This window comes from Gastrolobium bilobum, unplaced genomic scaffold, assembly GCF_033153095.1.
Source record: "Gastrolobium bilobum isolate Gb01-03AN ecotype WA unplaced genomic scaffold, APGP_CSIRO_Gbil_v1 utg7932, whole genome shotgun sequence".
NCBI lineage: Eukaryota > Viridiplantae > Streptophyta > Magnoliopsida > Fabales > Fabaceae > Gastrolobium > Gastrolobium bilobum.
The window spans coordinates 114,614-129,336 of record NW_026896578.1 but is presented as its reverse complement, the minus strand read 5'-3'; the positions used below and the strand labels follow the sequence as shown (position 1 = coordinate 129,336).

Genomic DNA, 14,723 nt, shown 5'->3' with positions numbered 1-14,723 from the left:
AAAATTATTTCCGGCAACTTGAGAAATGATAAGCCCTTAGTGTTTTACAGGTATTTAAGTATGTTTATAAAACTTTAATATAAATTATAGATTTGCATATACTTATTAGGTCATGCAGTTGAATCAGTGACCAACTGGTTGAACCAGTGACCCAGTATCTCAACCGGATCAATGATCGGGTCAGGTTTAATAACATTGATGGAGACTTCTCCAATTGCACAAGACTTATATTTCCCTAATTTATATGGTTGAAACACTCGCACGTGGTTATCAGTTTATAATGATGAGATGATTGTTAAAGAGATAGAAAAGGTACAAAATAATTAATTAAGTCTCACCTAATGCTTTAAGGTTTTAGATTGAGGTGGCCTTCGATATCAGAGTTGGAGTGATCCTACCAGGGTCAGGGCACACCCATATGGAGTATGAGTCAAATTCTTAACCAACTGTGCCCACCTTTGTTGGCCATTTTTGTCTTTCTTTTTAATTGTATTTGGGGCAACTGTGTTGACATCATTTATTTATTTATCGGTATTTCTTTTAAGAAATATGTTATTCTACCTACAATTTTTTCTGCCTACCTTTGCCTACCACTCTCCAACATCGTTAGATAGAATTTTAATAGGAGAGAGAAAGATAACCTATCCCATATATAAAACATAATTTTGTAAGAATTTACTATATACTAGGAATAGTACATTCCCATAAATTTGTAAATATAACTCTTTCCTATATATATATATATATATATATATATATATATATATATATATATATGCCACAAAATAATGTCAATGGCACTCTTCGAAATTTGCCTTAGAAGAAACATAACAGATATATAGCTCGTGAAACCTAGTTGCCAAATCATTCCTTCATGACATATCGATGGCATGGGTTTGAAGTAAACGTTCCTCAAACAAACTATGCAGGTGAAATCTAGCATTTGGTAAGGAAGTTTTATTTTTGTTGCCCTCGAAAAGTTCACATGAGATTCAAAGAAGATCATATTTGGTAAGAGTTTTCAAAAAAATTGCGTAGAGTTCTAATTTGCATGGAAATGTAACCCTGTATGTCAAATTTTATCCAGAGTATCACTTGAAAATACCACTCAGAAAGTGATATTTTGATTTAACTGACAAATAAAAAAAATTGGAGAGCAAAAATTTAAACACAAATATCCCTAAAATAACATGCCAAAATTTGATAGGCAATGGTTATTTTGATAATTGTAACCCATTTTCTTAATAATATTTTACCTTCAACCAAATATAAACTCAGAAAACTTAAACCAATTTTTTCAATAATATTTTGACTTACCAAACAATTTTTTTTTTTAACTTTCCCACCATATTCCCAATAATTGTGATTCACTGATAATTTTTTTTTCTACTAAACGCACCACAAGCTACTGAAAGGAGTTTTCCTACCAAAAAGTAATTATTTAATGCAAAAGAGCATAACATCTTTGCGCAAGAAAAAAGCATCACGAGTCAATACTTAAGCCATTTATTAGAAAATCAGCACACAGTAAAGCACCAACTAACATCAATTAAAGTCCCATTAAAACTTCCTATTGATGTACCCAAAATCATTTTAACCAAAATAACTTAATATTGACAGTTGTACCCAACAAAAAATAAAAATGAAAATATTATTGACTGTTTTCAGGGCACACTCGCATTCTTCTCACGAGATAATATCACAATCAATTTGATGATTGAAAAAACCACTCATTCACCACAGAGTTGGAGTTAAGATTATATTGAAGAATGAAAGCAAATAATTTTTTCATATTGCAAAACAAGAGCCGACAGCCGAATCTGTCGTTTTAGTTCTCATCTCCATTCAGGCAACACAAAGTAAGGAGTTCAAAAAATACACAAATAAACAGAAAGCCAAAAGAATATGCAAGCTCTAAGTTTTGAAGGCAAACGAGTTTATTGTTGCCATTTATTAGAAAATGCTTGAGGCAGTTTATACCATTAAAAAATACGGTTCCTTGTCCATTTTTTCTTCTCCAAGGAAAACATTCTACCACAACTTTAATACAATTTCAACCTCCCACTGCAATCAAAATAGATTTATGCAATACTTAAGGCAATCAAGGAATGGCTCGTTGATAGAGGGGCAAACCTCCCAATGCTTCACGCTCCGCGTTTTCCCTCTTCACCTGCAAATTGTGGGTAGCAAAGCATTCAGTGACAATTTTAGAAGTTATTGGGTTGTTGATTTTTCAAATCTAAGAATAAACACATTTTGCTACATGTACATAAAATTCTCAGAGGTCTGAACTAAGTGAGGAATTCTTATGTGCTATGAATATAATACACTAATCCAATCAAAACATGAGTTATTAATTATCTTATTTAAAGTGGGTTCTAACTTAAGGACTAATGTTGCTTATTCAAAGTTACTCGTTCACTGAATATGTGGTTTAAAGCCCAAATAAAGTTAAGGCTCAACCTACTTAAGAATATGACTAAGTTAAAGGATTTAAGCCCAAAGCAATGCAAGCCCATTTTATAAGAAATGGCCCAATTAGTATCTAAACAAAGATCCAAGCCCACACCACTTAGCCTTGACCCAATTACTAATGGTCCAACACTTATTAACTTAATGGGCCAAGACACTAACCAAGCCCAACCCAATTCAAGAATAAACCCTAGATGAGGTGGCAACACATGATTGGACAATTTGAATGAAGATTTCACCCTCCTCACATGTCCACCTCGGTCTAGCAAAGAGAAAAAGGGGATGAGATTGCTTTTCCCACCTTAGGCGCTACACAAGACGAGGAAAGGTGATGCAAGAACTTGAGTAAGACACACTCCAACTCTAACCAATGCATGTGAACTCCTTTAGCCACTCCTTTTCTCCTTACACACCTTGGAGGGCGCACTCATGACAAGGAAAAAGAAGCTTTCTTTTTACACACTCAAGCTATGCATGACACATCACGAGAACCAAGTCTTTCCATCTCCCAAGGTAACACATCAAGGGAACATAAACCAAGATTTCCTTCATAAAAGTAGGCTCACTTTCCCTCTTCCCTAGGCGCACAAGTCTTCCCAATGCATGATTAAAAAGGTGAAGCCACCTTTTCTCCATCTTCCTAGGCGCCATAATGAGCATGAAAAAGGAAGACTTGATCTATACATTTCATGATGAGTGTGATACACTCAAGGTGACCCCAACCCCATGCATTGGGAAGCCACAAAGACACATTCTTCTAGGACTTCAACAATGAAAAGTTAAAAGGCAAAAGCTTTACACATTAACCAACCTTTCCCAAGTAATGATTAAAGTGTCTAAGTACACGCAAAGGACCCCCTCCCCATGCGCCCCAAATAATGAAGAATATCTCTAACCAAGACCAAGTCAAATGCCAAGTGGATTACATGCAATGGTCACATAAGAGGTTGTAAGAACCATCACCTTTTCCCTTGCATGCTCGGCCCTTCCTCCCAACTAAGACCAAGGAAGACTTGTCACACTCCACACTCAAGCATCATACGCCCTCCAATGCATGTGAGTAGCTTTCTTCACACTCACAAGTAATACTCAAGTGCACCTCTAAGCAAATGATGACAAGGCCTAGATAAAAGAAAAGGCAAAGAGCTTCCTCCTCCCCCTAAGGCCGTGAAACACCAAGCAACAAGATAAAGGACTCCTCCTTCTCCTTCTTCCCTTGGCTCCGGCCATTTCTCTCCTCATCAAGCCAAGCAAGTAAGAGAGAAACCAAGAGGTTGTTGGAAGCAACTCTCAACCCTAGAAGACTCCTTGAAGATCAAGTGTGAAGCATTAGTTAGAGTTATATTTTAGACATCATCTTTGAGGTAAGATCTCTTTCATCCCTTCAAGTGAGTAGAATGAACTTTAACTAATTTATATGACTAGATCTTGGACTAATAAAGCCATGCATGCATCTTTCATCTTTAAAATCACCTCCTAAGTGTATCACCTCAAAATGGCCGAACCTAGGTGTGTCACTAAATGTTTAATATTTTCTTTAAAGTATCATGGAGAGGGTTGAAGTGATGGTGTTAGCATGATAAGTAAGCATCCTTTAAAAATCATCTCCTAAAGGCATGAACCCTAAATGGCCGAACCTATATACCTTCCTAAATGTGTGATATTTTTCTTTTTAAGTACCATGGAAAGTATTAGCGTGATGTGTATGAACGTAGCATTTGAAAAATCTCCTTTTTATGACCTTAAACCTAAATGACCGAATTTAATGTATAGAAAAGTATTGTCCAAGGTTTGATTTAAGGCCCATGAACATGACATTAAAATTTTCCTTTAAGTGCATGACCCTAAAAGGCCGAACCCTAATGGACCTAGGAGAGAAATTTGTGAATGTTTTCTTGGTATTATGATGTATGGCCGAAATGTATAATAAAAATAGGACCTATACATGAAAGCCATTAATGAAAAATCATCTCCTAGGTATTTTGTTTAAAAGGGCAGAATCTATATCAAGAAGAAAACCAAGTTAGATCTTATGAATATGTACTAAGGATGATTATGTTACTAGGCCAAACCAAAGGAACAAGCAAGGACCCCTTTGAACTCTTGGGAAGTGATAAGACAAGACTATTGTGTAAGTGATTTACGGTTGTTGTAGCGGCTACCCTATGGTTGCCACCCCTTTATGTTAAAGTGAGGTTTGACTGCAATATGTTATATGATGCATTACATGATATGTTCGGTTGTTTGGAACTAATGTTTATTCATGCAAGTTTTGTAAGATGGCCTGTGCACTGATACCACAAAGGCAACCTGACGAGGACCCTGGGTATTCGTCCATAAGACCATGGAGAGTAATTGCCATGGCAGGATTGGTATGATGATATGAAAGCATGATTATTTTCTAAACTATGCTTCAAATGTTTTGCCATTCTATTATTGTACATGTTATTATGTGACTATTGCAGGAGTAAGCATCATGGTTTGGAGGTTGCTCCAACTGTGAGTCCTTACTGAGATCCCCAATCTCACCCCCCTTTGGGAAATCCCCTTTCAGGTAAAAATGACCAAATGGGTAAGGCAGGGAAAGAGGTTGGTGCGAATTGAAGAGGAACCTGCGCAGCCATGTGCAGATAAAGTTGATAATACACCATCCCTTTTAGATAGAGTTTTTGATCTAATATTTGAGGGAAAGTGGGAGCTGGCAAACTATATTATGGATCAGGAAATGGAATCCCTATGGATTGAGGGTGCACCTTACTAAAGATGCACCAAAGATTTTAATTTGGATGACTGTAATAGACTATGTCACTTAGACTATTTGAACATTTTATATACGTTTGAAGTACAATATTTTGGATGTTTATGTTTTATGGACTATGAAATTAGTAGGAAAGATTAAGTAACATAAGTCACTATCCGCATAAGACACTTAAGAGACTACCTACTCAGTATTAGTCAAAACTAAAATTATGATCATGTAAGTGAGCCCCTAAATAGCGCATAAGTATGAGCAGGGTAACCAAGAAGAGATTAACTTGTAAGTAGACCGTAGACAAAGCAAAAGAGAAACTCATGACTAGAGGAATAGATAAGTTAGGGAAAAGAACGAAATTAATTCCCATTAGTAAATTTTAAGTTAACCACGCTTAAGTACATGGATTCCGCGCATTGAATGTCAAGCAATGTAACACCATTAAGTGTCTTATGCGGATAGTGACTTATGTTACTTAATCTTTCCTACTAATTTCATAGTCCATAAAACATAAACATCCAAAATATTGTACTTCAAACGCATATAAAATGTTCAAAATAGTCTAAGTAGCATAGTCTATTACAGTCATCCAAATTAAAATCTTTTGTGCATCTTTAGTAAGGTGCACCCTCAATCCATAGGGATTCCATTTCCTGATCCATAATATAGTTTGCCAGCTCCCACTTTCCCTCAAATATTAGATCAAAAACTCTATCTAAAAGGGATGGTGTATTATCAACTTTATCTGCACATGGCTGCGCAGGTTCCTCTTCAATTCGCACCAACCTCTTTCCCAAAGGGGGTGAGATTGGGGATCTCAGTAAGGACTCGCAGTTGGAGCAACCTCCAAACCATGATGCTTACTCCTGTAATAGTCACATAATAACATGTACAATAATAGAATGGCAAAACATTTGAAGCATAGTTTGGAAAATAATCATGCTTTCATATCATCATACCAATCCTGCCATGGCAATTACTCTCCATGGTCTTATGGACGAATACCCAGGGTCCTCGTCAGGTTGCCTCTGTGGTATTAGTGCACAGGCCATCTTACAAAACTTGCATGAATAAACATTAGTTCCAAACAACCAAACATATCATGTAATGCATCATATAACATATTGCAGTCAAACCTCACTTTAACATAAAGGGGTGGCAACCATAGGGTAGCCGCTACAACAACCGTAAATCACTTACACAATAGTCTTGTCTTATCAGTTCCCAAGAGTTCAAGGTGGTTCTGGTCCTTTCTTGTTCCTTTGGTTCAGCCTAATAACATAACCATCCTTAGTACATAGTTCTAAAATTAAAGATCTAAACTTAATATTCCTCTTGACATAGGTTCGGCCTTTTTAGATGAATGCCTTAGGAGATGATTTTCACTAATTGTTCTCATGCATAGGTCCTATAAATTTCGGCCATACATCATGATACTTAAGAAAACATTCACAAATTTCTTTTCTAAGCTTGTTAGGGTTCGGCCATTTTAGGGGTGTATACCTAGAGGACATTTTTGATAACATGGCTTAAATGCTCATATAAAATGGTTGATCCTTAAATCAAACTTTAGACTATACTTCCCTATACATCACATTCGGCCATTTTAGGTTTAGGTTGTTTAGCCAATGTTTTGAAGATTTGGAGAGTGCATGCATATCATTTAAGTTCGGCCATGTAGAGGTGGTATACATAGGCGATGATTTCTAGGATGATAGATGCATGCATGGCTTTATTAGTCCAAGATCTAGTCATGTAGAGTGGTTAGGGTTCATTCTACTAGCTTGAAGGGATGAAGAGCTCATGAGATCTTACCTCAAAGATGATGTCTAAAATATAACTCTAACTAATGCTTCACACTTGATCTTCAAGGAGTCTTCTAGGGTTGAGAGTTGCTTCCAACAACCTCTTGGTTTCTCTCTTACTTGCTTGGCTTGATGAGGAGAGAAATGGCCGGAGCCAAGGGAAGAAGGAGAAGGAAGAGTCCTTTATCTTGTTGCTTGGTGTTTCACGGCCTTAGGGGGAGGAGGAAGCTCTTTGCCTTTTCTTTTATCTAGGCCTTGTCATCATTTGCTTAGAGGTGCACTTGAGTATTACTTGTGAGTGTGAAGAAAGCTACTCACATGCATTGGAGGGCGTATGATGCTTGAGTGTGGAGTGTGACAAGTCTTCCTTGGTCTTAGTTGGGAGGAAGGGCCGAACATGCAAGGGAAAAGGTGATGGTTCTTACAACCTCTTATGTGACCATTGCATGTAATCCACTTGGCATTTGACTTGGTCTTGGTTAGAGATATTCTTCATTATTTGGGGCGCATGGGGAGGGGGGGTCCTTTGCGTGTACCAAGGTTAGACACTTTAATCATTACTTGGGAAAGGTTGGTTAATGTGTAAAGCTTTTGCCTTTTAACTTTTCATTATTGAAGTCCTAGAAGAATGTGTCTTTGTGGCTTCCCAATGCATGGGGTTGGGGTCACCTTGAGTGTATCACACTCATCATGAAATGTATAGATCAAGTCTTCCTTTTTCATGCTCATTATGGCGCCTAGGAAGATGGAGAAAAGGTGGCTTCACCTTTTTAATCATGCATTGGGAAGACTTGTGCGCCTAGGGAAGAGGGAAAGTGAGCCTACTTTTATGAAGGAAATCTTGGTTTATGTTCCCTTGATGTGTTACCTTGGGAGATGGAAAGACTTGGTTCTCGTGATGTGTCATGCATAGCTTGAGTGTGTAAAAAGAAAGCTTCCTTTTCCTTGTCATGAGTGCGCCCTCCAAGGTGTGTAAGGAGAAAATGAGAGTTGCTTTTTGGCTAAAGGAGTTCACATGCATTGGTTAGAGTTGGAGTGTGTCTTACTCAAGTTCTTGCATCACCTTTCCTTGTCTTGTGTAGCGCCTAAGGTGGGAAAAGCAATCTCATCCCCTTTTTCTCTTTGCTAGACCGAGGTGGACATGTGAGGAGGGTGAAATCTTCATTCAAATTGTCCAATCATGTGTTGTCACCTCATCTAGGGTTTATTCTTGAATTGGGTTGGGCTTGGTTAGTGTCTTGGCCCATTAAGTTAATAAGTGTTGGACCATTAGTAATTGGGTCAAGGCTAAGTGGTGTGGGCTTGGATCTTTGTTTATATACTAATTGGGTCATTTCTTATAAAATGGGCTTGCATTGCTTTGGGCTTAAATCCTTTAACTTAGTCATATTCTTAAGTAGGTTGGGCCTTAACTTTATTTGGGCTTTCGATCAGTGATAGACTGATTTTATAATACTTTATAATAAAACCTAGATTGTTTGCTGCATTACTCTTAGATCATACTAAGTAGCTCATAAATCATATCTCAGCCGTCACAAAAAAGGGTAGCCAACTAAACATTACAAACGATATGAGCCATATGATATTCTTCAAGTTAAATATAAAAACAAAATAACCATGATCCATCTATTCCAGCAAATATGCACACACAACAAGGGCAACAAAAATGAAGTCAATGACAAGAGGTCTTATTTTTTCTTCTAAAAAAATAGAAAACAAATAAATCATCAATTAAGCTACTATATTTCTTGAAATGAATAAGTTCTGTCAATACACTTACATCAAGTATATTGGAGAAGCAGACATCAACCAACAGTTGTGCAAAGAAACTAACACATTGGTTCACATTTTAAATTTTTGACCTCAGAAAGAGTTTCATAGAAAAGCACGGAGAATCAAGAAGTATAGAATCCGCCTCAATGAAATATTGTACTGAAACATCCACGCACAAAACATTTAGTTATTTATATGATGATAGCACTTACAAGGGCCAGCATTTCCTGAAGGTAGCCCCTGAATGGTGTTTGCATTGCCTGTCAAAAAAAGAGGAAAAAATATCAGAGCTCAAAAATTAACATTTGACAGTCAAAATACTCAAATACATGTACATACCAAACATGACCATTAAATCTTCTTTGACATGTTCTCAGAAACAATATATAACAATCAATTTGAAGTGTACTCACAGACACGACACTGGCCATTTTGCGAAATTTGAAGTGTCCCATCAGGATTTGAAGCGTCATGTTATGCAGTGTGTGCTTCATGCATCATGTACTATAAAGCTCACAAAAGGTTCCAGTGACCATAATTTCTCAAACTATAAATTAAAAGTACTTCTAGCTTCAAAGTAACATTAACTTGAAAGAATGATTCTCTCAATTCTAACACGAAGACCATTCTAAGCAATCGGTTCATACTTATAACTGAACATAAATCAAAACTTAAGACGAAAGATTTTCATCCATCTTGCTTGTAACTGAAACTCAACAACAGCAAACAAAAGAAAGAAAGAAAGAAAAAAAAAAAAAAACCTGAAGATTCTCAGGGAGGTACTCATGCTTCATGGAAAGGTCAATGGCACGCTTAAGACGCGCGTGGCGAGCGTCCACTATCTCCTTTGGAAGCCGATTCAGGGCCTCCTTTATATCCAGATCGTAGTACGGATCGTACAGATCATCGTAGCGTAGCCCTAATTCCCAAAATTTATTAAAATATTCAGAAATCAGTGATTAAAAGATTGAATTAGGGTTTGAGAATTCGTAGAGACAAAAAAACAAAATTTAAAAGGAGAAAATGATTAACCGTATTTGCGAAGGCGTTTGGAAAGGGATTTCATGTGCTGACGAGCGAACCAGTTCTTCTTTGGATCCACCAGTGATTGCAACAACGACGCCATTGCTCTTCTCTCTTCTGTTCTCTCGCTCTTTCGTTAAGAGTTTCTCGAATAATCGCGGAGGAAGAGGAACAAGTGCGTTTTATTTTCACTCACGATTTTCTCAGTCTACGACGATAACTTTTCCTCGTGCTGTCGCCACCTGCAAGCGAGCGACACGTCGTTTCTTTCCTCTACTTTTTCCCCTACTTCCTGAATATTCGCCCGAATTTAAGAAGAAAAAAATTTAAAAGAAAACAAATAAAAGGCTTATTGTTTTGTTACAAGCTATAATGCACGGAAACGGGACACGACACGACACGTCGACACGTTAATTTTAAAAAATGTCATATTTTGACATGTTGGGACATGTTTTCATATTAAATAAAATTTTTAATATATATAATATAATTTATATTTAATACATATAAGAGTTTATAATAAGTCATATAATCAATCAAATATTTAAATTTCATAACATAAATATAAATATAAGTAATTTTTCGTATTTTGTTAATTTTTAATGTCAAATTTCATAGCAAAAAAAAATTAATTTATAAATGATTTCTTTTATATTTAGTTAACAAAATAAAATTAAGATTTAAAAAAAAACGTGTCCGAGCGTGTCCCCAAATGTTGACTGCGTGTCCCTAAATATTAATCGCGTGTCGGATAGTTGATCGCGTGTCGGACGCTTGTCCGAGCGTGTCGGAGCGTGTCTGTGTCGGACACGTGTTCGACACGCAAATTTAAAAAAATTTGCGTGTCCGTGAATATGAGGTTACAAGGATGTCCAAAAGTAGATGATAGTAAATAGCTAACTCCCTTAAATATGTTGCTAGGGTTTGATTTTTGGTTATGCGCATGAAATATATTTTATTGGTAGAGGCAAAATTCATTTTTGTAATATCTATACCTCGAGAGAATTAGTCTTCGGTTTTCGACAGGATATATCCCAAGTTATACTAAAAAAAAATTAATTTAGTGTGTTAGAAATATTAAGAGTCAATTATAATATTAAAAAGATTTTATTATAATATAATATTAAGACTTGATATTATCCATTAAACGTTATATGACCCAATTAATTACTGATAAATTTAATCTCAATCATTAATTTGGTATATGATGGACATACCAGATTATAAATTATGGAATATATATATTAGGGATGGTCCTCTCTCTCCTTCAACCCTAATGTCATTCTCTCCATCAAAATATATATCAAAGTAAAGAAGGCTTAGAGAGAGAAACTACCCCAATACAATTGTTCACAAGATGACGACTGCCGTTAATCCTTCATCATCGATCATTTTCGGGTATGTCTTTATCTCTTATGTGTATGTGAAAATCATGTATTCCCAAGATCCTTTATCATGTTCTTTTTTTTTTGGTATCCTGGTTGGGAGAAAGACCCCAACCAGGCTAAAAACAAGAAATACAACGAGTACTACCAGTACCTCCTAAATCTGCTAAATACAATAAATAAATACCAGGAGGAGGAAACGAAAAAGAACAAAAGTCCTCAAGTGCCGGATTAGCCAAAGGTAAATTTGATAGCCAATCTGCACAACAATTACACTCTCTATACGTATGCTTTATCTTTACTGTCCATTCCTTGCTCATCCAAGCCCATATACGAGACACCAAATGGTACTCACAGGCTGGCTCACCCGATTTAGTGAGCCAAGCGACTGTCGTTGCCGAGTCACTTTCAATAATCACTTTTTTCCAACCTCCTTCCCAAGCTAATTGAATTCCTTTCAAAATACCCCATAATTTCGCTTGGATAGCACTACAATAACCCACTCTATATGAAAACTCATTTAGCCACTTACCTGTACCATCTTTTATCACTCCCCCACAAGCTGCCAATCCGGGATTTCCTTTAGCAGCTCCATCTGTATTAACTTTAATTCAATCTGTTTCCAGAAATTTTCAGGTTACTGCAATTTCCCTCTTTCTTGAGTTATGCAATCCCTGATTCTTCTTATTTGCAACAACCCATAACTCTTTTGCTTGACTTACTGTGAAGTTATGGTTATATGCATATTGAAGATTTTGACGACCATATGACTTGTCATTCCTCCACTTCCAACATAGCCAAGCTATGACAGCAATCATTGTATTCCAAGGCACCTCACAATTATGAACTGTATCTATCTGAAGATTGGATATAATCCAATTGTTACCATCCATGACAAAAAATTCTGGGCAAAAATTTTGAGCTCCTAAATTAGTCCATAGAGTTTGAACTCATAAACAATCACGTAAAGCATGAATCCAGGATTCTTCTGCATTATTGCATAAAGCGCACAGAGAATCCCCCAACTGCATATCAACCATCCTTTTCTTTGTGAGAAGTCTACCATGAGCTACTTTCCACCAAAATAATTGAATCCTATGTGGACCCTTCCAACTCCAAATTAAACTCCAAATATCAGAGCTCATTAAATCCATCTCTGTTTGCTTTGAGATCAACCCATATATACCTTTCACCGTTATGCCATTAACAACTGCAATATTCCATCTTAAATGATCAACACCATCAAGCGAGTGAGGAGGGAGATGACTTCTTATAATTTCAATTTCCTCAACAGGAAGCCACCTAGACAGCCTTTCTTTGTCCCATTCTCCACCCTCAGTGACATGATCAGCAACTATTTTTCCAGCCTCCTCCCACGGAATGGGGTGACTTGTTTTATCAATAAGTCTTTCCTTTCTATTTGGCCATTTTTGGAGCCAAAACTTCACTGATCTTCCATCAGCTATCTCCCAATAAGAGTGGTCATCCATTTTCCTCCAAGCTAAACATGTGGTATCAGAGCAAGGTTTAGGAATTCATGTTTTTCCATGTATGATTATGATTGGATTCTTGATTTTTGAAAAGTTAGGGTTTTTTAAAATCTATGTTTTTCCCTAACGATTTTTTATATGATTCTATGAATTCATGTTTCTGACGTCGATTTTTGCTAATTATCGTTTCTGGATCCAAATCTTGAATTGATTTTGCAATTAACAAAAAGACAAAATTGTGCCTATTACTTTACAATTCACAATTTTATATATTGGATTCAATGGCCACTGTATGTATATTCAAGAAAGCATATTTGAATGATTATAATATATATTATAATAGAACAAATTACATGTATAGAATGGATACATTACTTTTGTGCAAGGCTGACGCATGATCTTTTATATATATGTTTGGATTTTTGCTTTTATATATAAATTGAATATATAAAGCTAATGTTTACAAAGGCAAGACAAATGCTTATGGCTTAATGTTTATATATATTATTATTATTATATATAAGGTACTGATTTTGAAATGTGTTTTTGATTGGATTAAAGTTGAATGTTAAATTTTAATACTATAATTGTTTAATATATATATATATATATATATATATATATATATATATGCATTATTTATATTATGAATAATGCAGTATATATAATGACATGATTTCTGCTGTAATTGAATGAATTTTTATGTAAGAATTAGTATGAAAATTTACATCGTTCATGTTTATAAAAAAATAAAAATAAAATAAAAAATAAAAAATTGCAATATGTATATCTGAAGTATGAATTGTATCGTCTTATATATTCTTATTGTTAATTTTATTGATGCATTATATTGTAATTATGATATGAGATTGATCTGTTAAGTTATTTTCTCACATTATGTCATGGTTTGTTAGTCACCAAAGTGGCCAAACTAAAAATGTGTAGATAACATAAAAGTCATTTATTTGTGTGCGTTTTGGTTATAGTTTGTTAGTCACCAAAGTGGCCAAACTAGAAAGTTATCGCATGCATAAAATTGTCATTTATCCATGTACTTATGAAATACCAATTACTGAAATAAATTGGATAAATTGACATTGCTGATTATTAGAAATGAGGGATTCACCCAAAGGTGAATCATATTCTATAATTAGTGATATTATGTGGCAAATTAGTATTTTGATTAAATATGTTTTAATTATCCAAAGATAATGGATATATTTAATTGAAAAACATTTTTGTCTATTAATGTTTTGGTATTTGCTTATGATGAGTATATTGTAGTATCTACCCAAAGGAGTGCTACTTTGAGCTTGTATGTTTTTATTTGAATCACATTTATGATTATTCATGAGCTTTTGTGTATGTTATTTTAATTGCAGTTTTTTCCATGAATTCACAAGCTTCATCTGTTACTATGTTTGCTGGTGAGAATTTCTCAGAATGGCGTGAACAAGTCAACTTTCACTTAGGTGTTATGGATCTTGACTTGGCACTCCTTGAGAATGAACCCACTGCTATTACTGAAACCAGTAGTGAGGAAGAGAAATCTCACTATAAGGCATGGAATCGAAGTAACAGGTTAAGCCTTATGTTTATTAAGATGACTGTTGCCAACAACATTAAGTCAACCATTCCACAAACAGAAAGTGCAAAAGAATATACGAAGTTTGTGGAAGAACGCTTCTGTTCAGCGGACAAGTCACTTGTTGATACTCTTATGGCACAACTCACGACCATGAAGTTTGATGGGTCGCGAACTATGCAAGAGCATATTATTGAGATGACTCATTTTGCAGCAAAACTTAATACCTTGGGACTTACTGTTGCGGACTCATTCTTGGTTCAATTTATTTTGAACTCGCTGCCTTCTGAATATGGGCCATTTCAAATTAACTATAACACTATTAAGGACAAGTGGAATGTTAATGAATTGGCCAGTATGCTCGTTCAGGAAGAAGGGCGTTTAAAGAACCATGCAAGTCACTTTGTTAATCTCATGGGTCGGAAAGCTGGGAAATGA

At 35.7% G+C, this 14,723-nt stretch overlaps 2 protein-coding genes across 3 annotated transcripts; one reads left to right on the top strand and one right to left on the bottom strand.

The window, feature by feature from the left end:
- Positions 1-1,813: 1,813 nt before the first annotated feature.
- LOC133300710 (cytochrome b-c1 complex subunit 7-2, mitochondrial-like) lies at positions 1,814-10,017 on the bottom strand. Of its 2 annotated transcripts, XM_061500286.1 has the most exons (4): positions 9,835-10,001; positions 9,564-9,721; positions 9,015-9,062; positions 1,823-2,170 (listed from the first exon to the last, which is right to left on the bottom strand). In XM_061500286.1, the coding sequence occupies exons 1-4, from the start codon at positions 9,926-9,928 to the stop codon at positions 2,102-2,104; spliced, it is 369 nt and encodes a 122-aa protein (XP_061356270.1). In that variant the 5' UTR covers positions 9,929-10,001; the 3' UTR covers positions 1,823-2,101. The 2 variants fall into 2 exon arrangements, with proteins under 2 accessions (XP_061356271.1, XP_061356270.1); XM_061500287.1 differs by lacking the exon at positions 9,015-9,062 and having other exon boundaries at positions 1,814-2,170; positions 9,835-10,017.
- A 3,796-nt stretch (positions 10,018-13,813) lies between these two features.
- LOC133300703 (uncharacterized) lies at positions 13,814-14,723 on the top strand. The gene is made up of 2 exons (XM_061500276.1): positions 13,814-13,832; positions 14,083-14,723. Exons 1-2 carry the CDS (start codon positions 13,814-13,816, stop codon positions 14,721-14,723), a joined length of 660 nt encoding a protein of 219 aa, XP_061356260.1.